Source organism: Triticum urartu, chromosome 6A (genome assembly GCF_056163025.1).
Source record: "Triticum urartu cultivar PI428250 chromosome 6A, HENAU_Tu73, whole genome shotgun sequence".
Lineage (NCBI taxonomy): Eukaryota > Viridiplantae > Streptophyta > Magnoliopsida > Poales > Poaceae > Triticum > Triticum urartu.
Window position 1 is genome coordinate 32,102,760 of NC_141878.1, and position 25,973 is coordinate 32,128,732.

General features: G+C 48.6%; 2 protein-coding genes and 1 pseudogene across 4 annotated transcripts; 1 reads left to right on the forward strand and 2 right to left on the reverse strand.

The window, feature by feature from the left end:
• Positions 1-1,083: 1,083 nt before the first annotated feature.
• Positions 1,084-3,074, reverse strand: LOC125532250 (uncharacterized). 2 transcript variants are annotated; one of them, XM_087529392.1, is made up of 2 exons: positions 2,804-3,074; positions 1,084-2,070 (listed from the first exon to the last, which is right to left on the reverse strand). In XM_087529392.1, exon 2 carries the CDS (start codon positions 2,059-2,061, stop codon positions 1,276-1,278), a length of 786 nt encoding a protein of 261 aa, XP_087385518.1. In that variant the 5' UTR covers positions 2,062-2,070; positions 2,804-3,074; the 3' UTR covers positions 1,084-1,275. The 2 variants fall into 2 exon arrangements, with proteins under 2 accessions (XP_087385518.1, XP_048552342.2); XM_048696385.2 differs by having other exon boundaries at positions 1,084-2,104; positions 2,804-2,936.
• Positions 3,075-6,465: 3,391 nt separating this feature from the next.
• LOC125527279 (receptor-like protein EIX1) lies at positions 6,466-10,666 on the forward strand. Of its 2 annotated transcripts, none has more exons than XM_048696386.2 (2): positions 6,466-6,876; positions 9,962-10,666. In XM_048696386.2, exons 1-2 carry the CDS (start codon positions 6,837-6,839, stop codon positions 10,498-10,500), a joined length of 579 nt encoding a protein of 192 aa, XP_048552343.1. In that variant the 5' UTR covers positions 6,466-6,836; the 3' UTR covers positions 10,501-10,666. The 2 variants fall into 2 exon arrangements, with proteins under 2 accessions (XP_048552343.1, XP_087385520.1); XM_087529394.1 differs by having other exon boundaries at positions 6,740-6,876; positions 7,319-10,666.
• A 10,698-nt stretch (positions 10,667-21,364) lies between these two features.
• LOC147963536 (uncharacterized) lies at positions 21,365-22,948 on the reverse strand (annotated as a pseudogene).
• Between the last annotated feature and the right edge of the window lie 3,025 nt (positions 22,949-25,973).

Consider the following 25,973-nt stretch of genomic DNA (forward strand, 5'->3'; position numbering starts at 1 on the left):
TGTTTGGCCAAGGATGACAGCTTGCTTTTTTGATCCTCTGCGGTGACCTTTTACAAAGTTGGCTCGCACGTTGACTTGCCACTTATTCCTAAGTGCGTCCATTTGACTACAACCATGGCTTTGAGATACTTTGAATTCTCGTCCAAATATCTTTGCATCTTTTCAGACCATGACTTGTTCATTGCAACCTATGCCTTGTCAACCTGGACTCTGTCTGCAAAGTATGTCAGAGTCCGGTTACAAGTTTCGTTGATCATCGTTTGGTAGGGAGGGCTCCCACACCTTTAAGAACTCCATTGTACACCTTTGACATGTATACCATAGCAAGCCCCAGTGTCGTGAGCCTGCACCCACTTGTACAATTGAGGGCAATTCTCAACGATCCGTCGGATTTATGGCCGTCCTACGGCCCCTCTTGTCTTCTCTCTCCGGCAAGGCCGCGTGCTCGATCTGTCCATTGATGCCTGACCAGACCGCATTCATTTTGGCTGCACATCCTCTTAAATAGCTTGAACCAAACATTGTTTTTCCTATATATTTTTGTCTTCTCTGAACTCATGTCAGCCGAGCTCCTTCGGTATTGTTTTCCTGTAGTATTCTCTGAACTCGTACCAGGAACAGTGTTTTCCTGCCAGGTAAGTATGGAATGGTTGAAAAGGAATCATTCAGACAATAGAGAAACTGTACGCCATGGTGTTCTGTTTCCCTTGTCAGGTAAATATGGAAGGGTTGTCTTGTAGATTCAGAGACATCTTGCAAGACCTAACTGGAGAAAAGTGTTCTCTCACTTCACAAGAACACTCGGTATAGGTGACTAAATTTGCCAAACATCTTGTCTTGACCGATTTATACTGCACAGTGCAATGGTTAGTATGTACATTAATGTGTTTTCCATTGAGGATCTCCAACACCAATGAAACAACTAGCTCAAGGATCTTTCAAAAGAATTCATTAAGCCAGGCAACCACAGCTTGTACATATAGTAAGGATAACTTCTAAGACCGCCATACCAGAATTGTTTTTGAACAGATTGCAGATATACTTGTATGTATATGAAAAGAAATTAATATGATAGCGCACACATAGTAAATCTGGAATCTAGCTTTATAAGTTTAGTTTGTACAAAATACATTGAAAAGCTAGTGTCGCAAGCATACATAGACTGGAATATTTAGAGATATCTACTACTCTCTCCGCCCGGAATTAATTGAAGCTCAAACTGATGTATCTAGGAAGTACAGTACTATATTGGAACAGCAATATTGATCATTAGAATTACTGGCTTCCAGGTGGTGGCCCTCGCAGAAGCATGCTTTCTCTCTTCAGTTTTTCTGCCCTGACAGTCTCTAACTTGCGCCTATCAATACTCTTTTCTCCAGGTTCTTTTGGAGGTCTGCCTCTTTTTTTAGGTTGAATATCACCTGATGTACTTCCTTGTTTTGAAAGCTCACCTGATGTACTTCTATCCTTTCGAGGCCTGCCCCTTTTCTTAGGTTGATCGCTAGGTTTCAGACATACTAGAGCATTTTCTCCTGCTGATGCTGACGCCTGAAGCAACCCTGGGAGCGGTAGGTTGTTTGACTGTTGGCCATTTACTGCTCTAACCACCACCTGATTGCTAGCAACATTAGTTCTTGCTCTAGCCACCTTACTTCTGTAGCCGGGAACAACATTCTGATGTTTGAATTTGTCCATCACAAGTGTTTTGAGCGGAATGGTGATGTCCAACGGTAGCAGGATCTCCTCCAGTTCGTGCCACTCAAGATCTTCCTGGTCTCCATCGTCGTAGACAACGGTGTACCAATTTCTTTGACTGTCATACTTGACAACTTTCCCTACATAGTATATGTCTCCAAACCGCTTTCTCACTTTCCGCCCTTCTAGCCATTCACCAAAGCGATGATCGACTCGAGGTCGCGGAGCGTCTCTTACTGCAAGTTGTGAACCAGATGCGAATTCAGGAGGCAAGTCTGGGACACCATTGATAATGATGGCAGGCTCTCTGGGTACTTTAACAACAGGTTCAGTGTCTGACTCTTGCATGTCCTTGCTCCCCTCCATGACCTGATACTGCACCAATTCCTTGGATTTAACCACAAACAGCCTGGGGGAGAAAGAAAATAGTTTCATCCATAAAATAAATAATCATAAGCAAGAAAAATCAAAGAACCGAGTAAGAAGTAACCATAAACCGAGCACTTTCACAGCTACAATGCATAATTTGATGAGTCAGGCATGTCGAAACATAAGAGATACCAACCAACACTTGGGATTTAGGAAGCACGGCACATCGCATTCGCATCAGTGCTGCTACTTGCATTCAGTAAACACCTGGGACATTAACCAGCTACAGATGCATTTCAGTTCTTGCATCTGTACTTCACCTATGTCTATGTGCCAGATTGCTGTACTGAGGCATGATACCTGTATCACTCGTGCGATGTGTTCAGTGTACTCATATCATATCAAATCATGACCACTAGTGTGTCAATCAAAAGATAAAAGTTGCATTGCGCGCTATCGACAGACAACATAGCAATGCACACTATCTCCACACATACCAATTGGCAGGTGAAATGCACACCGTGCACACATACTTCAGTTGACAAATTGGCATAGCAATGACCAATGTGTACACATGCTTCAATTGAAAAACCGACAATGTTTTAGAACAGCAGCCACTAGCATTAGCACAACCACCCGTTCAACAGAGTGCAGTAGCACAAGCAGCAGCACAACACCAGTAGCTCAAGGCTCAAGCGGCAGCAGGTAGCACACGCACGAGAGTAGAAGAGGAGCTCACCGTCCGGTGACGAGGCAGAGGCAGGTCGGCAGCGGCCGGCGTGGAAGAGGAGGCAGAGGCGGGGCGTCGTCGAGGAGGGCGGTGAAGAGGGGGGTGTCGGCGTCTCGCCTGGATGCTCCGCACGACGAGGGAGGGGGCGGCGTCCGGCGGCAGTGGGAGGGCAACAACTTCCGGCGGCGATGGGGAGGCGAGGGAGCGGCGACCGGCGGCTGCTGGTGGGATGTGGGAACCCCTAGCACGCGCAAGCAAGAGACAAAGGAGTCGGGTGGGGGGATGCCAGCGTGTGACACCCTGTCCACATGGGCCGGCCTGGCTTTAAAAGGGCCTGCCACGACACGGCCCGTGTCCGCCCTTTTATAAAAGGACCATGCCGTGCCGGCCCGAAGGCGTGGCTTTGAGGATTGGGCGCGTGACGCGCTGGCGAACATGCCAGCGCGCACCCGTCCGCTCCCGTGCGCCCCTACTAGGCCGGCCTACGAGCAGGGCTGAACGCCCCATTTTTTAATTCGTTTTTTTTACTATTTTTTCATAAAAATAATTCGTAATCTAGAAAAGTGAATTTTGTAAAAAAATATTCGTGATTTCAAAGTAATAATTTTGTTTTGAATTTTAATGAAAATTTATTTATTTTGACGAACAAATTTATATGAGCATTTTTCTAATAGTGATGAATATTTTTTATATTCGATGAACAAAATTTGAATACGATGAACATTTTTTAAACTTGATGAACAAAATTTGTATTTAAGAATATTCTTTTGAAAAATGGATGAACAAATTTTGAATTCATTGAACAAAATTTGAAATTGACGGACAATTTTTGACTTTGGTGAACAATTTTTGAAATCGATGAACATTTTTTGAATTCGGTAAACAAATTTTGAACTTTGATGAACATTTATTCAATCCGATTAACAGAAAACGTGTTTTATGAACATTTTTACACATTGATGAACATTTTTTGAATTTGATACAAAAAATGTTCACAAATTTTGTAAGCAAAGAAAAAAAGAAAACGAACAAATTTTGAAATCGACGAAATTTTTTTAAATTTTCGGAACAATTTTGAATTTGGTTAACATTTTTTCAATTCAATGAACAAATTTTGAATTTTGATGAACATTTTTTCAATCCGATGAACAAAAAAGGAATTTTATGAACATTGTTTGACTCGTTGAGCATTTTTACACATTGCGAGCATTTTTTGAATTTGATACAAAAAAATATTCACGAATTTGGAGAGAAAAAAAAGAAAGCGAAAATGGGAAACAGAAAAGAAAAAATAAAAAGAAAAAGAAAAAAGAGAGCTAAATAAAAAACGAAAAGAAAAATAAATGGGATATGGGCCGGCCCATACGAGCACCCAGCGCGCCTGGTCGCTCGGGGGCGCCCTAATGCGCCATATAGGAACCCGCTTGAGGATTGGCCACTCTGCAGGCGTTGCTTTTCAGCCTTCAGGTATGTTTCGGCCTTTTGGGCCTGTTACTCTACAACGATGTGTGGCTGCTCGGCGAGAACCACATTTTATGGGAGGAGAACGTGTGCAAGGACTATGAGCTTGAGTAGACCGCCCGCAGGGACGCCGAGATCGATGAGATGTTTGACGAGCTCGAGTCCAACGCGGAGGAGATGTCGTGGTAGGCAGTGGCAGAGCTACACAATCAATGGTGGGCGGGCCAGTACAAAGAAATCCACTATTTTTTCTTTCACGGTTCAATCTACTCTGAATCCTTCACTGCATTTGCTATTGGCTGGGCGGGCCGTGGCCTATTTTTGATACACGTAGCTCCGCCAGTGGTGGTAGGTGTACCAGTAATGACCACACGAGTCCGGTACTTCCGACGTAGGGGTGATGGACATCTCCTCCGATGAGAACTTCGATGACTACCTCTGGCATCCCTAATTTATCACACTATATTGCTAGAGCCATAGTTTTAAATAGCGGGCTATGCCGCTATAACGAGGCTATAGTCGGCTATTTCATAACTTTACGGGACAATTTAACGACACCCTACTCAAACCGCTATAGCGGGGCTATAGCCGGCTATTTAAAACTTTGGCTAGAGCTAGTGTTTAATTTATGTTTTTTAATATTTAATGTATAACATTTCACACTAGAGTTTAAATTTATGCAATGAACTATGTGTTATTTTCATGTTTCATTTGTTTAAAAAAAATTGGTCATCAGTTTTTGGTCTGATGAAAAAGAGACAATTTTCTGGAGACCAAAAACCTTCTCTCTCTCTCTCTCTTCATCCCTAAAACTAGTTTTTGGTCATCAAAATTTTTGCTCCGTTGAAGATGCCTCAGGTTGTACTTCAAGCCTTCAAGGCTTCTTACACGAAATGTATAACAACATTTGAAAAAAGAAGTCCTGATACAAGAAGCGTCTTGATACTTCTACTAGTACACATTCGTCTAAAGAGGCAAAGTGCTTTAAACTTCAGCTTCCTTTTGCTGCGGCGAACCGCTCCACAACAATGTTTCATATATATCCCAAACATCTGAGCAACACAAAACAAAGTGGCTTGATCATAAACACATCAACTAAAAAGACAGAAGGACAGAAGTTTGGAATTTTAGTGCTAGCACAGATACCTTCTGAAGAGTCTTCTTGAGCAGGTCTTGCGCTCATCCATGGAGACTCGGATGAATCCGTCGATGCGTTCCCTCACGTCTTCAAGGAAGGTAGCACCATCAGTTTTTTTCTTCCAGCAGGACGAAATGGCAGGGTTTTCAGGAACAGGTTGTTGAGAACCTTCAGGCTCTGTAGTGCTGGGATCCGTATCATCACTACTGAAACAAACCAAGGGAGCAAAGGGTGATATATATTCCAAAGAGGAGATCAGAGTAATATATGGATCTCACAACCAACTTTTACGTCGTTGTAGCTACTCTACACATTTTGTTCATAGAGTAAAGAAACATACGCTGTCTGTAGTATTTAACTGCCACTAAGAACAAAGATTGAACAGAGTGCAATATAGAAATCACGCAAGGAACAGAGACAAATATGTAGCAGAAAACTGATATATGAAACATTAATTTGGCATTATTTATTACAACTTACTGTAAGACGTTTTTTGTTTGCATAGGGAGGAGTTAAGTATTCAACGAATACCACCGCAATATCTTGCTCTATGCAAACAAACTGACTGCATCTAAGATGAACCAAATAGCAAGTAGTGCAACAATCACTGTAAACTTGGGAAAACATTTCTTTATATGTGGCAGTGGTAGTGATGCAGTTAAGAAAAAAACTACTAGATTTCCAAGAAACACATTTTTATATACCTGCAAATTATAATTTTGATAGTGGTCTTGTAGACAAAAAGTAGAGGATGTACTTTCACTAATCCATGTTAATTGACGCACACTTAAGAATTGTTTGGTTTATAACCACATTTTACCGCAGTTTGTCACACCTCGTTATCTTAGGCAAATTTAACCAAATTAGGTGGGTGTTTGGTTCTTGCCAGATCTAAGGCAAGAAATTTTTTTATGAGCAATAAGCCTCATATGACAAAGACATGAAAAATGTGGCAAGAATTTTTTAGGAAAACGAAAGTGGAGTTAGACAAGTGTGATAAAAATAATGTGGCAAAGATAATCGTAATCCAAACAGGCCCTTAGTCTAACTTTATGCATCAATTAATATGGATTAGAGGGATTATTAAAAAGTTCCTTCGGTGGGTCACTTGTAAGAGTCACTGGGTCGCCGGCTCTGCCCACTCCTACATCGCCGGCGACCGGCGCCAGCGGGTAGTGGGGGCGGAGGACCGAAGGCGGCGGTCAAGCCCGGTAGGGGCGCGGCGGAGGAGGATGGTGGCGCTGGAGCGGGTCGGCGTCGCGCGCGGGGGGAGCTCGTCCAGCGGGTCGCCGCCAGCCCGCTCGACGGCGTCTTCCGACGACATCGCCCTCGAGGTCACAAGGCCCTCTCCGTCCTCCACCGTTCCTTTGTTGGCAAGCAGGAGCCTCACTCTCTCGCCGTGTTCCCGGTGGACGCACACGCGCACGCAAGCTGCTCGAGCAAATGGCCATAAGAAAAAACAGAGGAGCAGAGCAGCACGCAGGTTAGTTCTCCAGACAGCCAACACCCACAGTTTTTTCTCTTCAGTTCACAACGGATGCAGACTTTCATTTCGGTGTGAGTTACATAAACTTTACGCCGATGGATGGGGATTCATCATTCACTCACATATATGGATGGGATTGGCTTCGCCAGACGTCCCAAGGTTGGAACTTCTTTCTGGTCAAACTTAATTTGGACCTTTGTAGTGGGATTCATCATTCGCATCCCAAATATTACAGAAGTCAAGCACTCGTAGCTGCACCCAGCTTCACATTGCTGACCAGTGGCTTTGAATTCCAAGCACCAGAGTCCTTGTTAGTGTGCCACCAGAGCTAACATAAACATCCCAAATATTAGGATTGCTAGTAACCAAAACTTTGTGCATATTTTTCTTCATTGCGAACAAACTGCTCTGATTAATTATATGCAACTTCACTCTCCAGTTGCTTTAATCAAATCCCAAGCCCGCAAGCCCTGATTGGTGTGCACTGCTACCTCAAATCCCAAAACGGACAAGAGAGAAACTCCATGAGCATGGATACAAGCCCGCAGGCCCTTATTGGTCTGCTCCCTCGATTTCACTCTCCCACTACTTTAATTAAACAGCAACCAGCGACTTTTATCTTGGCAGGCAACACCAAGAGTTTGATTACATATATGTCATGTATGTATACCATGGGGTATCCTACACCAAGAAGAACACATACTCATGGCAAAAGCAGCCATGGACACGCTTCAACTCTCCTGCATCCAGATAGCCATAGCCCTGCTCTTGCTTACTCAAGCCAAGAGCACCACAGAGGACACATCTCCCCTGCATCCAAATGATACGAGCATCAGCTGTATTGCTGACGAGAGGTCTGCCCTTCTTGCCTTCAGGGCAGGTCTATCCGACCCTGCAAACCTCCTTTCATCATGGAAGGGTAATGACTGCTGCCGATGGAAGGGCGTCTACTGCAGCAACAGAACCAGCAATGTTGTCAGGCTAGATCTCCGAGGCCCTTATTGCAAAAATGGCGATCAGACGCAGGTGCTAGCAGGCAACATAAGCTCCTCATTGCTTGGTTTAAAATATTTACGGCATCTCGACCTCAGCTGCAACAGATTCGACAAGATACAGATACCGGAGTTCATCGGTTCTCTCCATAAGTTGAGATATCTTGACCTATCAATGTCAATGTTCATCGGAAGGATACCACCGCAGCTCGGTAATCTCTCCAACTTACAATACTTAGATCTTGAGACCTACTCATACACAAGTGTTGATTCTTCTTTCCATAGTGACACATACTCCACTGATATCACCTGGTTATCACAGTTAACTTCCGTTGAGCACCTGGATATGACTGGGGTGAACCTCAGTACAATTGTTCATTGGCTTCCGGTGATGAACATGCTTCCAACTCTGAAATTTCTTTGTCTTAGAGCTTGCCAGCTCAGGGGTAGCCCTGATTCTCTTCAGTTCTCAAACCTGACTTCTCTTGAAACACTTGACATTTCGGGCAACGACTTCCAAAAGCGTTGCACGCCCAACTGGTTTTGGGATTTAACTAGCCTCAAGCATCTAGATATCAGCAACAATGGTTTCTATGGCCCTTTTCCGGACGTGATAGGTAATATGACCTCCATTGTGGAGCTTGATTTATCACGAAATAACCTTGTGGGCATGATACCTTCCAGTATGAAGAACCTTTGTAATTTGGAGAGATTACTTTCTTTCGGAAATAACATCAATGGGAATATAACAGAATTATTCCATCGATTACCCAGTTGTTCATGGAATAAATTACAAGACTTGTTTCTACCTATCAGCAATCTGACTGGAAGCCTGCCAACTACAATGGTAAAATCCTTCAGCAACCTGAGCCGGCTGTATCTCAGTCATAACAAACTCACTGGCCATGTGCCACAGTGGATAGGAGAGCTCACAAAGCTAACAACACTGGCCCTTGACTCCAACAAACTTGATGGGGTCATTGATGAAGGCCATTTATCCCGTCTAGATATGTTAAAGGAACTGACTTTGTCAGACAACTCCATAGCCATCACAGTGAGTCCAACTTGGGTTCCTCCTTTCAGCCTAAATTGGATAGGACTTCGGTCCTGTCAGCTAGGGCCTACATTCCCAACGTGGCTTCAATGGCAAACACACGTAGTGAGTCTTGATGTATCAAACACAAGCATTAATGACATGGTACCTGATTGGTTTTGGATCGCAGCTTCCTCAGTAGTTTTTCTCAATATCCGAAATAATCAGATTACAGGAGTCCTCCCATCAACAATGGAATTTATGAGAGCAGAGGCAATGGATTTCAGTTCTAACCAGCTTGGTGGTTCAATACCTAAGCTTCCCATCAATATAACCTATCTGGATCTCAGTCGGAACAATTTAGTTGGGCCACTACCATTAGACTTTGGAGCGCCAAGGCTTAGAACACTTGTTCTATATGATAACATTATCTCTGGTGCCATTCCATCTTCTTTGTGCAAGTTGGAATCATTGCGGTTGTTAGATCTATCAAGAAATAATCTCAATGGGTCAATTACTGATTGCCTAGTCAATGAGACCGGCACAAACATGACAGGTCTGAGTATCACTAATCTAAGCCTAAGAGACAACAACCTCTCGGGTGGTTTTCCTTCGCTTCTCCAGAAATGCCCGAGACTCATCGTTCTTGATCTCGGACATAATCAGTTCTCTGGGGCTTTACCAGCATGGATTGGGGAGAAACTGTCGTCTTTGTCATTCTTACGACTGAGATCCAATATGTTTCATGGTCACATTCCAGTTGAGCTTACAATGCTTGTTAAGCTTCAATATTTGGACCTTGCCTACAACAATATATCGGGAAGCATACCGAGATTTATGCTTAATTGTACATGCATGATGCAAACAAGATTCAACACTAATGGTCTTCAGAATGCATTCGGTTCTAGAGTATTGGCTGATGAAAATGAACTAGTTGACTATACTGAGAATTTAACGGTACTCACGAAAGGCCAAGAGAGATTATATACAGGAGAAGTCATATATATGGTGAATCTTGATTTATCCTGTAATAGTCTTACTGGAGCAATACCTGCAGAAATCAGTACTCTTGTCGCATTGAAGAGCCTGAACTTATCATGGAACAACTTCAAGGGAAATATACCTGAGAATATTGGAGCCTTAATTCAAGTGGAATCACTCGACCTATCACACAATGAGCTGTCCGGCGAAATCCCTTCAAGCTTGTCGGCTCTCACATCATTGAGTCGCCTGAACCTGTCCTACAACAATCTGGGAGGAAAGATACCAACTGGAAATCAACTGCAAACACTTGAAGACCAAGCATCTATTTATGTTGGCAACCCAAGTCTCTGCGGGCCTCCTCTCTCTCGGAGATGTCCACATCCCGAGCCAATTCCAGGAGAAAACGACGGAGATGCAAGCGATGACTTGGTTTCGTTTTTCCTCGCCATGGGCTCTGGATATGTGATGGGTCTCTGGGTGGTCTTCTGTACCTTCTTATTCAAGAGGAGATGGAGAGTTTTGTGGTACTTGCTCTGTGACAGCCTGTATGATTGGGTTTATGTGCATGTGGCTGTTACCTGGAGTTCCTTTAGAGGTAAAATCAATGGGTAGAAGCTGAGATGAGATGACCATCACTGGTTCTCGTTTTGCGCTCATGTAATTCAATAAATGTTTTTGACATTTATTATGAATGTATGAATGTTCAGGTATTGTACTAGAACTAATCAGGATATGTATTCAAGGTGCATACCATCGACCGAGTGGTATGCTGTTTTTCGTATTGTACTAGAACCAGCACTGGTGGTCCTTGGTTTGCTCTAGACATGTAATATGATATACTCTGGGGATTTATCATGAATGTATCAACCCATATTCCTGTATCAATCGATATTCCAATGTATTGTAGTGGAACAAGTCGCTTACATACTTGCATGTATGAATTCTAGTTCCGTCCATCGACAGACAATTGTATATAATTATATATGATGTGTTTTGTATGCGCTTTCTGTTTTTTTTTTTCAAACAAAGGGTGATTTTATTGACTCATAACAAAGCATCAAGGAGATACAAACACGATGAGTACGCACCCGACCTCTGCATAATTAGAATCCACACAGCCAACATCAACACCCGCAAAAAAACACGCCACCAAAGAGCAAAATCATACAAGAACAAAGCTATGCCTATGAGAGGAAGAAAAAAAAAACTAGGTGATCAAAACACTGATCGAGAAACTATGGTAGCGACCATATCCGCACCAATTATTTCTTGACAGTACAAGGACAACGTGAAAGAATCACGGTCATGAAGGGGACCGATGCTAAAGAATCACCGTCATCGGATCTAACCACCAAAGGTCATATTCTAGGTTTTAACCTTGAAGAATAAGTCCGAGTATATCCGAGCTATGCTTTCATCAAGGTAATGACACAAAAACGTCATCATTGCCAATTATAACCAACATGGGCAGACCTAGATTTTCACCCCGGAACTCGAGACAAGGTACTCGAGAAGCACCACCAAATCGAAGTCAATCATGTGCCGCCACCACCACTTTCCTCAATCCCAGCAGCTACAAGCACTAGGCTAGAAATCCCACTATCGTGACTACAGAACCATACCCTCTGCGTCAAGCACCGTTCATAGATTGCATCTCATCACTGAATGTAAACTGAACAGAGTGAGAGCCGTCAAAACTCACAAAAAAGCCTTACGGCTACGTCCCACATCCTCGCTAGTACGAACCACCGGCACCGGATCTACATAATGAATTTCAAAGACCCTTCAATGACCGCTGCAATCTGCAGCTTGAAGGCTGGTTGATGCCTAAACGCTCACCAACAATGGTGTGTCTCCCGAAAGCCACCGAACGCATCAGAGGTGTAGCAGCATCGACCTCCACATCACGTGTCTCTCGAAGGTTGCCGAACAGAACAGAAGTGCATCAGCCATCGAGTGCCACATGCATCACGCACACCACTGGAGCACCTCTATCGGGCATTACCTGTACACCGCACATGCAACACCAACAGCCACCGGCCGTGCATGATGACTAGCGGCACCGAGCCATCCCAGATTGGGGCAGAGGAGACCCGTCACCAGCGGAGCCTACAGCAAGGCCTAGATCAGATCGCCATGGCGATCTGGCCGAAATTCGTTTAGAGCATCTTCACCCGTCCCTCCAAGAACATTCTCAGGAATTTTTTTAGTCTGGTGATAGAAAAACACTCCATTCGCATCCTCAAAGCCTTGTTTTTTGTCGGATTTGAAGTAAAATTGGCCCCGGCGAACCCACCCCAACCCAAGCCCCCTGCAGGCAGCTGGGGAGGCCGGCGCTATTTTTTGTGTGGTGTGGCCCACATGCACCCACATATCTCCTCCCCCCACCTTCTCTCTCTCCTTCCGCTTTCTCCTCGCAGCGCTGCTTGCCGCCGCCGCGCTCTTCCACTGGCAACGGTGAAGAAGTCGCTGCCTTAGCCGTCGGGCAGGCGCAGGTGAAGATTCATCTGCCGTGCACCCGGCCTCGTCCGGACGCCGCCGTTGGGTATGTTAGAATAAATCTGAAGCATACCGTTGATCATCCGAGGTCCAAGCAATCACACGAGCACGACACCGAGATTTGTTAACGAGGTTCACCGATATGGCTACATCTCCGGGGCCTGACTACGGGCGCTCCTCCCCGTGACACCGTCACAATACCGCACCCGGTCGCCCTGGACACCGGCACATGCCGCCGGCTTCCCCTGCGTTCCGGTGCTATTATGTTGGCATAGGTTACATCGTGTGTTTACCCTCGCTATATAAAAGAGGCCTAGGATACAAGTGTCCTACCAGGACACGACTCCACATCCTATGTAAACACAATACAACTCATAGTCCAACTATAACCTACCTTGTACACTATATTCGACACAACTCTAACAAACTCCACCTTGGCGAATATTCTCCACCACCTTGAATTCGTCAATGCATCAAACTTCCATGTACATTGAACTTGAGCTTATCCCATGAGTACCGCTGCTACTCCAAAGACTCCATATGACTTCACCTGCAACTTGTAGTCCCTTCATTTCTTGACCACAGTCAACACTAGAGCAAAATTAAGTTCCTCATTACTCTAGTTTGTGCTCTCAACTTCTGGAGTATCCGTCCATGCCATCACACACCGATCACTGACCTGCGTGAAAGTGAACAACTCACATATTGGGTGTCACACATAAGAGTTACCTGAACTCAACATCACCGCTCTTCCTTGACCGTCGGTCTGAAACTTGAAGGAATTTCACCATTGCTTGTAGTCATCCCGAGTCAAATTCGCAGTTGTCTCGCCACATGTATGACCACCAGAGCCCTGGCCTGTCTCCATGCCCCGTGCATACCGCACGCCTCGCCACCATTACCGCATCGAGCCTCCGCTGTCCTGGTCGAGTCTCAAGGGTCACGAACCCACACCACTCAACCCCCACTGCAGAGTACCACCGATCATCACCAACCGATGACGAGTTTCACGCTTCCATCAGACCACAGGACTCCCGTCCGAACTGCATGTCACTCGCTTTTTTCCCACCTGCTGAATAGGCTTCGACCCCGTCGACTTATGCCGTAGCCCCTCAATCCAGCTCCACCTTCAACATGACTCCATGGTAGATGATCAGTGCACCCCTGCGCCTCATTGACTTCAAGCTCCATGTATATACCACCTTGAATCAATCCCGCGCCATAGTCTTGTCGAAGCCGCACAAGCCTCGGGCATGTGCACCACGTGTTTCCACGCCCCAGAAGTCGGTCACCATCAGCATCACGCTCCTATGTCATCGTCGCCGATCCCACCACCGTCTTCTGTACCAACCGACTTGCGTCGATCCGTCAAACTGCCTAGTCCGACCTAGCCGAACTCGTGCGACTGTATGACACGCTCGAGGCTCCCAAATCGTCTTCCGCGAATTTCCATCCATCACATAATAATTCCATCACACCTGACATGACTTCCCGCAACGCCTTCAAGAATCCATGTTGTGTCAACAAATTTCTCACCCTTGTCTGCCATAACCCAAGGTTTTCAGTTCCGTGAACTTCTCTACCTCAAACCCGGTACCCGTTGGCGTCATAGTTCTTTGTATGGTTGACCCTGCGAAAAATTATCTGAGCTTTCCACACAACGCCCCAGACACACGGACAGAACCTCTGCGTGCTACTAAAGCAAAACCAAGAGAATTAAAATCTTTGGCCTTCACGTGATGGATCGGCTCCCTTGCACAAAACTTCAAATGCTAGCTTTGCCTTGCCATGAACTTCTGCTTTCCAACGGATTATCCCTTGTGATTCTTTCTATTCGCCACTTGATTTGCCTGCCTATCTCAGTGCCATTTGGAAACTCGGTCTCCTTCCTTTTTGTCCAAAACAAATCTCGCGTCTTCATGCTCTACCCACACACCTGAACACAGCTTGCAGCTCTCCAGATTGAACCATCCAACACCTAGGCGTCCAGCCATATGGGCCACGCTCCGTGCTTTCTGAGGCCACATCTGCCACGTGCACCAGGGCTTGGACCGCTCCGCCGCTGCTCGCAACGCGTTGATCGAACGGATCTCGCCGAGACTCCAGGCTACTGCACGTATCCCGCCGCCGCCGCTTCATGTACGCGCTGATGGGCTATACGCTTGCCCGACCGATCCATTAATCGATCGCCGCACGTCTCGCCTCCTGCTGCCATGCGCACACGCGCCTTCCACAGATCTTGCTTTTCTCCAATCTTGTCGAGAGCCACGCCGCAGCCGGCTGCATCTCAAACTCGATGTTTCCTCTAGATCAACTCCTTGTCGACCTCGTCGAAACCTTGCTCATGATACCACTTGTTAGAATAAATCTGAAGCATACCGTTGATCATCCAAGGACCAAGCAATCACACGAGCACGACACCGAGATTTGTTAACGAGGTTCACCGATATGGCTACATCGCCGGGGCCTGACTACGGGCGCTCCTCCCCGTGACACCGTCACAATACCGCACCCGGTCGCCCTGGACACCGGCACATGCCGCCGGCTTCCCCTGCGTTCCAGTGCTATTATGTTGGCATAGGTTACATCGTGTGTTTACCCTCGCTATATAAAAGAGGCCTAGGATACAAGTGTCCTACTAGGACACGACTCCACATCCTATGTAAACACAATACAACTCATAGTCCAACTGTAACCTACCTTGTACACTATATTCGACACAACTCTAACAAACTCGACCTTGGCGAATATTCTCCACCACCTTGAATTCGTCAATGCATCAAACTTCCATATACATTGAACTTGAACTTATCCCATGAGTACCGCTGCTACTCCAAAGACTCCATATGACTTCACCTGCAACTTGTAGTCCCTTCATTTCTTGACCACAGTCAACACTCGAGCAAAATTAAGTTCCTCATTACTCTAGTTTGTGCTCTCAACTTCCGGAGTATCCGTCCATGCCATCACACACCGATCACTGACCTGCGTGAAAGTGAAGAACTCACATATTGGGTGTCACACATAAGAGTTACCTGAACTCAACATCACCATTCTTCCTTGACCGCCGGTCTGAAACTTGAAGGAATTTCACCATTGCTTGTAGTCATCCTGAGTCAGATTCGCAGTTGTCTCGCCACATGTATGACCACCAGAGCCCTGGCCCGTCACCATGCCCCGTGCATACCGCACGCCTCGCCGCCATTACCGCATCGAGCCTCCACTGTCCAGGTCAAGTCTCAAGGGTCACGAACCCACACCACTCAACCCCCACTTCAGAGTACCACCGATCATCACCAACCGATGACGAGTTTCACGCTTCCATCAGACCACAGGACTCCCGTCCGAACTGCATGTCACTCGCTTTTTTCCCACCTGCTGAATAGGCTTCGACCCCGTCGACTTATGCCGTAGCCCCTCAATCCAGCTCCACCTTCAACATGACTCCATGGTAGATGATCAGTCCACCCCTGCACCTCATTGACTTCAAGCTCCATGTATATACCACCTTGAATCAATCCCGCGCCATAGTCTTGTCGAAGCCGCACAAGCCTCGGGCATGTGCACCACGTGTTTCCACGCCCCAGAAGTCGGTCACCATCAGCATCACGCTCCTATGTCGTCGTCGCCGATCCCACCACCGTCTTCTATACCAACCGACTTGCGTCGATCCGTCAAACTGAGTCCGACCTAGCCGAACTCGTGTGACTGTATGACACGCTCGAGGCTCCCAAATCGTCTCCCACGAATTTCCATCCATCACATAATAATTCCATCACACCTGACATGACTTCCTGCAATGCCTTCAAGCATCCATGTTGCGTCAACAAATTTCTCACCCTTGTCTGCCGTAACCCAAGGTTTTCAGTTCCGTGAACTTCTCTACCTCCAACCTGGTACCCGTTGGCGTCATAGTTCTTTGTATGGTTGACCCTGCGAAAAATTATCCGAGCTTTCCACACAACGCCCCAGACACACGGACAGAACCTCTGCGTGCTACTAAAGCAAAACCAAGAGAATTAAAATCTTTGGCCTTCACGTGATGGATCAGCTCCCTTGCACAAAACTTCCAATGCTAGCTTTGCCTTGCCATGAACTTCTGCTTTCCAACGGATTATCCCTTGCGATTCTTTCTATTCACCACTTGATTTGCCTGCCTATCTCTTTTTTTTTCGAATACGCACGAGAGAGTGCGTATCATTCATTAGAGAAGAAAGGGTACGAAACACATGTCCACCGTTACAGCGTTATGTACAAGCGGATTTACGCCTACCTTTGACTACCAAAGCCTACTACTCGCTGACATCCCACGCAACTTGAGCTACCTCGAACCCTATATTATCCTCCTTGAAGAGACCTGCTTTCGCCCACAAATGTCCTTCCTCGTGAATCCGTTGCATGGCGTGTTGAAATGATGGCGTTGCTCCATTAAACACCACATCATTCCTATGCTTCCATAATGTCCACATGACCAGCAGACACTTTGCTCTGTGTGCTCTCCGGTTAGCCGAGACATCCTCCTGCCGCAGACACCATTGCTCAAGCGATTCCCCATATCTGGGCCGAACCTCCACCTTGTTGGCAAGTCTGCTTACCGCCAGCCAAATCTGCCTTGCAAAGCTACATTCTAATATCAGGTGCTGCATAGATTCTTGTTGCTGATCACACATGGGGCAGGCTGCTTGGTGAGGCAGGCCGTGCCGTGCAAGCCTCACCGACATCCAACATCTATCCTTTATGGCCAGCCAACTGAAGAAACGACACCTTAGCGGTGCCTTGGATTGCCAGGTGAAGTCCGCGGTTGGTGAGACCTGCCGCCCGGAGAACCTTGCCGCACAAGCCGAGCGAGTTGAAAAACACCCGTTGCTCTCCCATGCCCAGGTCACAGAGTCTTGACTATCTTCATCGAGTGTAATGGTTGAGACACAAGTCCATAGAAGGAGGTATTGATCGAGTGCCTCCGGTGACAGTTCAGTGCCAACATGTCGTGCCCAACTTCCATCTCTCAACGCATCCGCTGCCAATTCAGATTGTCGCACCCGTTTTGGAACCCGAATGTATATGCTCGGTGCTATATCTCTGACTCGTTCACCCATGTTCGATCTATCCTCCCAAAACAGAGTCGCTTTCCCATCACCAACTGTCGTCCGGGCAGCAGCATCCACCAGCTCCTGTGATTCCGATGGTATAGTAATCTGAAAGTTGATCCAAGGTCTTTCCTTATCAGCTTTCCTCAGCCAGGCCTAGCGCACCCGAAGGGCCTTGTTAAGCCAAGGCAGATTTGGTAAACCTAATCCACCCGCCCACTTGGGCGTGCAAACTTCCTCCCAAGCAACCGAGCAGCTGCCTCCATTAGCCTCCTTCTTACCGCACCAAAGGAAATTCCTGCATATCCTAACTAGCGCCGCCAGCGTCCTTGCGGGAAGATCCAAAGCCATCATTGTGTGGATAGGTATGGCACATAGGACTAATTGTATGAGCAACAAACGGCCACTCTTAGGCAGCATTGCCGCCTTCCAAAGTGGGAGGCAATCCGCCACATGGTCCACCAGTCCCTGGAGTTGAGCTGCCGTGGCCTTCCTGATCGTGAGTGGTATGCCCAAATACTTGCAGGGAAACAGCAAGGTCGAGCATCCCAGGCTGCGGGACACCCACTGTATCTCTTCCTGGGAGCAGCAAATAGGCACTGTTGAACTCTTACTCATGTTGACCACAAGGCCCGAAGCTTGTCCAAAAAGCTGAAGAATCGCTCCACACGTGATAGTTTCCACCTCGTTTGGTTTGAAGAACACAATCACATCATCCGCAAACATGGATACCCTATGCTGCAACCTGGCCTGAGACAGCGGCGCCAACAACCCATGTTCCATGGCGTGCTTGAACAGCGCAAACAAAGGCTCCATGCAGAGAATGAAAATCATGGGTGAGACGGGGTCACCTTGCCGCAAGCCTTGACAAGCAAGGATAGGTTTGCCAGGGCATCCATTGATCATGATCCGGGTGGAGGAGGTAGCTAGCAGTCCACATATCCATGCTATCCATTTTTCACCAAAGCCAAATCGCCTTAGGACCTCGACCAGGAAGGGCCAGCTGATGGAGTCGAAAGCTTTGGTAATATCCAGCTTCAGCATAACTGTCGGTGATTTGAGAGCATGTAATCTTCTGGCCATGCACTGTACGAGCATAAAATTATCATGGAGGGATCTGCCCTTGACAAAAGCACTCTGGTGCGGCCCCACAAGCTTTGGCAAGTCCTTAGCAAGTCTAATGGCCAGTATCTTGTCAAAGATTTTTACTGGACAACTAATGAGGCTAACCGGACGGAAATCTTTGATATCCACGGCCCCGTCCTTCTTCGGCAGTAGAGATACCAGGGCTTTATTAACTGCCCCCAAACCATGCATATCCTCTCTGTGAAAATGGTCAAGTGCGTTCATGAAATCTGCCCTGATGATCTGCCAGCAAGAGACAAAGAATCTACCGGTGAAGCCGTCGGGGCCCGGAGCTTTGTCAAACGGCATGCACTTGATGGCCGAAATCACTTCCTCCTCTGTGAAAGGCGCTTCCAGATGCCTCAAGTCCCGAGAAGGAAGGTCCAACATATCGAGGTTTAACCTTGCCTCTCTGGGCCGCGACGAACCAAGCAGCTCTTGGAAGTATTTGTCGGCAACCTCCGCAACCTCCTCCTGCCCAGTGTATACAATCCCGTCACGTTGCAGTTTGTTGATGATGTTCTTCCTCTGTCTGTGTCTAGCATGCCGATGGAAAAAAGCCGTGTTTGCTTCTCCCACCTTAAGCTGCAGTAGATGAGACCGCTGCCTTGCCATCGTCCGCTCCAAAGAACACAAACCTAACAATTTCCGCTTAAGAAGCTTCCGAAGTCCAAATTCTTGCTTAGACAGAACCCTCGCCCCCGATGCCTTCTCAAGACGGCATATGATTTCCATGGCAATTGCAATTTGCAGTCGCACATTACCAATCCACTGATCATTCCAGCTCTGCAGTGCCTTGGCCGTTGCGTGCAACTTGTTATCCAGCACAATAAAGGGATTACCCATCGAGGGTAGAGATTGCCAGGCCAACTTGACAGTGTCCAAGAATCCATCCGCCTTCGACCAAAAGCTTTCAAATTTAAATCGTCGTTCCACCTCAAAATCTGCATCGAAATCAACCAAGAGCGGGCAGTGATCCGAGATCGCCGAACCGAGTGACGTGAGAAGGCTCCTAGGGTATATATCTTCCCAGGAATTAGTGACGAAAACGTGATCAATCTTCTCCATAGTTGGGTCCCTTCGCTCATTGCTCCAAGTGTAGCGCCTACCGTTTAGGTAAAGCTCCTTCAACTCAAGCCGATTGAGAAGAGCACGCATACGAGCCATCATGCGCCTGTTAATAGTGGCCTTATTCTTATCCTCCGGGTTGACCAACAAGTTGAAGTCCCCAACAATCGCCCACGGGCCCACATGTAAGTCCCGCACGTCTCTTATCTCCTCCAGAAAAGCCACTTTCTCAGCGTCCCCTTGAGGACCGTACACACCTGTAAGCCACCAGAATGGTGCCCCTTCTTGCGAAATGAGCACCATGAGGGTGTTTTGTGTAATATGACTATTCGTGACTGAAACCACCAAGTGATCCCAAGAAATGAGAATTCCACCTCTCGTGCCAGTGGCCGGAACGTAAAAGAAGTTCTCAAATTTATTTCCAAGGCATTGCCGCACAACCTCAGCCGTTATCACCTCCATCTTAGTTTCTTGGATACACACAATATCCACTCTAGTTTCCACTACCGCTTGATAGATAGTAGCTCTACAAGCAGGAGAGTTAAGCCCACGCACGTTCCACACTAGTAACTTTGGTGGATGAGTCGTCATCAAGAGTAACCCACATCCACAATGACAACCTAGGGACGTTAGCGCCCCTGCACCACCACATCTTCCTCACCTTGCAAGGGCAGAATCGACGAATCCCAGCCAAAGAGCGCCAAAATAGCCTTCACATGACAGTCGAGGAGTGGCTTGTCGAACAGATTCGCATATGCTTGGAGAGCCTCATCACTAATCGCATCCCCTTCATTCGCCAGGCACAACTTTTTGATTAGTACTGATTGTTGCTTAGACGCCTTGGAGCCCTTGCCGCCTTTGGCAAGGCGAACACTCCTTCGCGGTCTGGTAGCGAGTGGCTTCTTTTGACGGGGCTTTCTTTGCTTAGCCGGCAGTTCACGAGCAGCAGGCTGCTCCAAGATGTGCGAGACGGGGGCACGCAGCTCAGAACAGAAATGTTCAACTCGAGTGTGGAGGGGTGGCGTCGCTGCAGCCAAAGAGGGCACCACCACAGGCTCGTCTTGTTGCTCAGAAAGGCTGACCAAAAACCACTCATTCTCGCGATTGCATGGCGGTGTCACATCTCCATGCAAAACCGGACCCACCACAGGTGTCGACTCCACGGTGCAGCCTGATAATAAATCCAGATCCTGGTGGCCCCGGCTGTCCACATCCAGATCTTGGTGGCCCCGGCTGCCCAAATCCTCCTCGGCTGGCGGGCGCAGCCCCTGTTGCACCAACTCGATTTCCGGAACCACCCCATCATTGGAAAGGCACAGATCCCACTCCCCAATCCTGACATGCGGGGATTCATCTGCCAGCATGGCCCGAGCAGCTCCCGAGGGCGAAGCAGCCATCCCCATCCCTGGGCCCATCCACTGAGTCTGACCTGGTTGGTTGACAGAACCCAGCTCCACATCCCGAGGCTGTCTCGGAGGCCCACCTTGTCTCGATCCGCCAGGCGAAAAAGCACATCCACTGCCAGCTACAGGGCCGACCCTACTCTCCACCGATGCCACATGCCCCCTATACGATCCCTCTAGAGCCTCGCAAGACGCCAACGGTCGGGGCGCACCATCGTCCGCACCCACGTCACCCACGATCCTAGCATCACCAGCTGTCTCCTAGGACTCCACAACCATGCTACCACCTTTATCCTATTGACCGTCAACCTGATTTTGATTTTGAAAACCAGACTGTCGCGGCGGCGACGGAGCAGATGCCGCCGACGAGCCCGCCGCCGATGGGCCCCTAGTCGATGACGGAGCGCCCTCGCCACGACCATCATGAGGGCCTCGCGACGACCCGCTATCAGCGTCACCGGGGTAGCCAACATCCGAGGGTGGGGGAGGGGGCGGCGGTGGAGGCGAAGTGCCGGCGAGCTCACCCACACGGATGGCCTCTCCAACCTGGGAGATGGACACTGGGTACCAGAGGGCATCCTCATCCCTCCCAACCGCCACCGCCCTCCGGCAACGACTGCCCTATTCCTCCACCACCAGAATCCGCCTGGACGGAATCCTTGCCGGATCGTCAGTCCTCAACCAGACCTTGAAGTCTGCCATGTCGCTGCGGGCCACCGTGGAAGCCGCCACCTTGACCACAATGCCCAATCCATGCAGGAGAACCTCCGCAGTCCTACGCGTCCAGGTGTTCGCTGGAACCCCCCGCAGCGCCAGAGGAACCAGGAATGGCATGGCAATGCTGGTGGCCCCGGCATGCCGAGACCATGGTGAGAACACAAGATCAAACTGTGAAGTCCCGGCGCGGCCCCGCCTAAGCATCCTGTTCCTCAGATCCACCGAACTACACAGCACAAGGAAATCCTCAGGAAAGAACTCCATGATCGACAAATCACCAGGTGCAAACTGCAACTCGGCCACAATGGTTGCCGCAGCCGTGGCCAAGTCCGCAGCTTGACGCGAACCCACCACAGTCACCACGACAGCCCTCATCAGCTCCTCCTCCAAGGCGCGCAGGTCTGGGCCGGCCTCCAGGAAGACGCAGTCCACCTGATCCTCGAACGCCGGCCGCCGGCTAGCCTGCGACACCACCAGCTCGAAAGGCACCAAGAAGCCAGGGCCACGCACGCTCTCCACCGATTCAGCCTGGACAACACGACTCCACGGGATCCCCAAACGGACAGCCCCCGCCGGCACGGGACCAGGAGGAGGCGGCGGCAGGGGAGGCTGATGCTCCGCCAGCGCGACAGGTGCCGGGGAGGGAGGGCGAGGACGAAGCGCCGGAGGTGGGCGGGGCAGATCCACAGGCGAATGGCTGTGGGGGCGCCGCCGCGGGTTGGCATAGTCCCTCGAGATGTGGCCATGCACACCACAGCGAACGCACACAGGCAGGTTCTTGTAGTTGACGGGGATGTGGCGGTCACTGCCGCAGTTGTAGCAGCAGCCAATCAGCTCCGGCGGGATGCGGCCCCTGGGAGGCCTGGAGGAGGGCAAGATGTTGGGCCATCTGCCCGGAGAGGAGCGCTTGGCCAGACCAGGGGGAGAGCGCGGCCTCAGGGGCACCACCCGCCGCTCCGGCCGGGCCTGCCAGCCACCGGCAGCCACGGAACCAGCACGGGGAACGGAGGGCCCGTCCCGGACGATCGGACCCCGCGCCGTCCCAACGACGTCCGGGACCAGCACCATGGATCTCAGCAGGGGCCTGGTCGGGGCCGGCGGCGGAGAAGGGGCCGCCGAGGAGTCAGACAAACCCGCGGAGAGCGAGACGCGGGAGGCCATGGTGGACGCCGGATCCGGAGTGGAGTCCGGCATGGAGAGGTGGGTGCCGGAGCCGGAGTGGCCGCCGGCGCAGGGGCGCAGGAGAGCAGGGGAGCACAGGAGAGCCGCCGAACGGTTGCCTGCCTATCTCAGTGTCATTTGGAAACTCGGTCTCCTTCCTTTTTGTCCAAAACAAATCTCGCGTCTTCATGCTCTACCCACACACCTGAACACATCTTGCAGCTCTCCAGATTGAACCATCCAACACCTAGGCGTCCAGCCATATGGGCCACGCTCCGTGCTTTCCGAGGCCACATCTGCCACGTGCACCAGGGCTTGGACCGCTCCGCCGCTGCTCGCAACGCGTTGATCGAACGGATCTCGCCGAGACTCCTGGCTACTGCATGTATCCCGCCGCCGCCGCTTCATGTACGCGCTGATGGGCTATACACTTGCCTGACCGATCCATTAATCGATCGCCGCACGTCTCGCGTTCTGCTGCCATGCGCACACGCGCCTTCCGCTGATCTTGCTTTTCTTCAATCTTGTCGAGAGCCACGCCGCAGCCGGCTGCATCTCAAACTCGATGTTTCCTCTAGATCAACTCCTTATCGACCTCGTCGAAACCTTGCTCATGATACCACTTGTTAGAATAAATCTGAAGCATACCGTTGATCATCCGAGGACCAAGCAATCACACGAGCACGACACCGAGATTTGTTAACGAGGTTCACCGATATGGCTACATCCCCGGGGCCTGACTATGGGCGCTCCTCCCCGTGACACCGTCACAATACCGCACCCGGTCGCCCTGGACACCGGCACATGCCGCCGGCTTCCCCTGCGTTCCGGTGCTATTATGTTGGCATAGGTTACATCGTGTGTTTACCCTCGCTATATAAAAGAGGCCTAGGATACAAGTGTCCTACTAGGACACGACTCCACATCCTATGTAAACACAATACAACTCATAGTCCAACTGTAACCTACCTTGTACACTATATTCGACACAACTCTAACAGGGCAGACGCGGTCCTTGGATCAAGCACCGCTTTGCCGGCAGAGCTTCTGGTGGTGATGAGACATGGGAATGAAAGGTGGGTTGTGGCCAGCCGCACCTAAGTTTCCCCGTGCCGTCGGGGAGGGCGATGCGGGCGGCACGTGAGGAACAGAGCCTTTCTCGTGCGGCTGACCTTAAAATTTGGGAGAGATTTTTACTTCCCGACCTCTGCACCAACTAGGAATGCACACAACCTTTTTAATATGATTACCAAGATAAGCACGGTCATCAAAGATTTTTTTAAATAAGTACCAAAATATTATCTTGATGAGTGGTTTTACCACACACCAAGTTTGATCCTGAATAAATGGAAAAAATTCCATGAGCATCAACTGTCAATTTTAGGAATTGAACTTAGGTCCTTAGGCAACACAAACCGCATGCCCAATCATGAGCTAAAGCTCTATTTGTTGTGATTTCTGTAGTTTTTGCTTTTCTTTTTGTAATAATTTATGGTCCTTTTCAATGTGCTTTTAACCCATGGTAAATACTGATACCTTGGGCAAAACTCAAATGGCAAAGATAAGGAGGGTGAAACCGGTGATGGCAAGGTGATGAAGCTGATTCCGATTTTGTTCTGGCCTGGAAGATGTTCGCTTCTGCACTAGCAATAGTTGACAAAAACCCATGTCCCTATGGAAAGAAAAATAAAGTCCTTTTTGCTCTGGCTGAGGTGTCTCCATGGAAGGAGGTGATCTCTGTTTTGTTTGTTACTTCTGCATATAAACGTTGGATGGTACTAAAAAAGGCTTTCGCCCCCCACTTTATATATAAAGCAATGACCACAGATAAACATCCGGGTACAACACGCCACCAACACACACCACTCACCCAAGGCAAGATACAAGGATGCCGACACACCGCCATACTGCCCAATCAACAACCAAGCACATTACAGATGAGCAAAACAAGAACCGCTTGGAGCCAACGTTGGATGGTTTTTGTGCTCATGTCCCTGTATCCGATTTGCAGATGACATAAACTGCTCGCTTCAAAGCTTCAACCATTGTTGAATTGTCAAACTGTATCCCTCTGTTGTAATGGCCGCGTCAGTTGTCTGCCTCTGCTTTTATAGTAGTAGTATAATAAAGCAGCATATTATCCTTCTGTGCGTATGTTTGCTCTGTTTTGGGAGTACATTTTGGCAAGGTAAACTGAAGATCCAAGTGTCTAGAGGTGTCATGTTTATTTTGTAATACTTGCATGGTTTCAGTTGATTTGAGTTGACCCACATCTAGCACAGGTTCCTTCACTTGCACAAGTGCACATGTTATTGCATATGTACAGGGCAAATGTGAGTACAGATAAATCTTGTATCTTGTAGATATTTGCTTTGTTAACCTCTTTAATTCCATCGTATCAATTTGATTTGATTTCATCTAATAATCTTCATACAACTTCAAATGCACTGCAGATATATTTCAGAAAAGTGCCACAAATTTCCTACCATAAACTGAATTTGTGTATTTCAACCACAAATTTCCTACCACTAACAAATTTTGTACCACACAAATTTCAGAGAAGTTTACAATCAGATCTACCACCATTTTCTACCACAAATTTAAGAAAAGTGCCACAAATTTTCACTGGATTTCAAATAAAATTAAGATACTATTAATTTTGAGATGATTGGTAATGAAGAGTCGAGAAGGAATCATTCGGAGAGAATAGAAACAGTCAGCCACTGCAGTAGATCTCCATCTCCACCAGTAGCACGCAGGTTCCTCCCCCCTTTCCTCGTCGGCGGTTCCCTCGAGCTCTGCTTGCTCCTGCATGGACCGCGACCTGCGCCACCGTGGACACCAGCGCTGAGGGGGGGGGGGGGGGGGGGTTGAGGAGGAGGCGGAGCGGGGAGCAGGAAGGAGGCGGTGGGGTGGCTGGGCCATTTGTGGGGGAACTCTTCTCCCAGTGGATCGCCGCCAGCCCGCTTGACGGCGTCTCCGCCCGTCCTCGTCACCGGCCTCCAGATCGCAAAAATCCGCAACA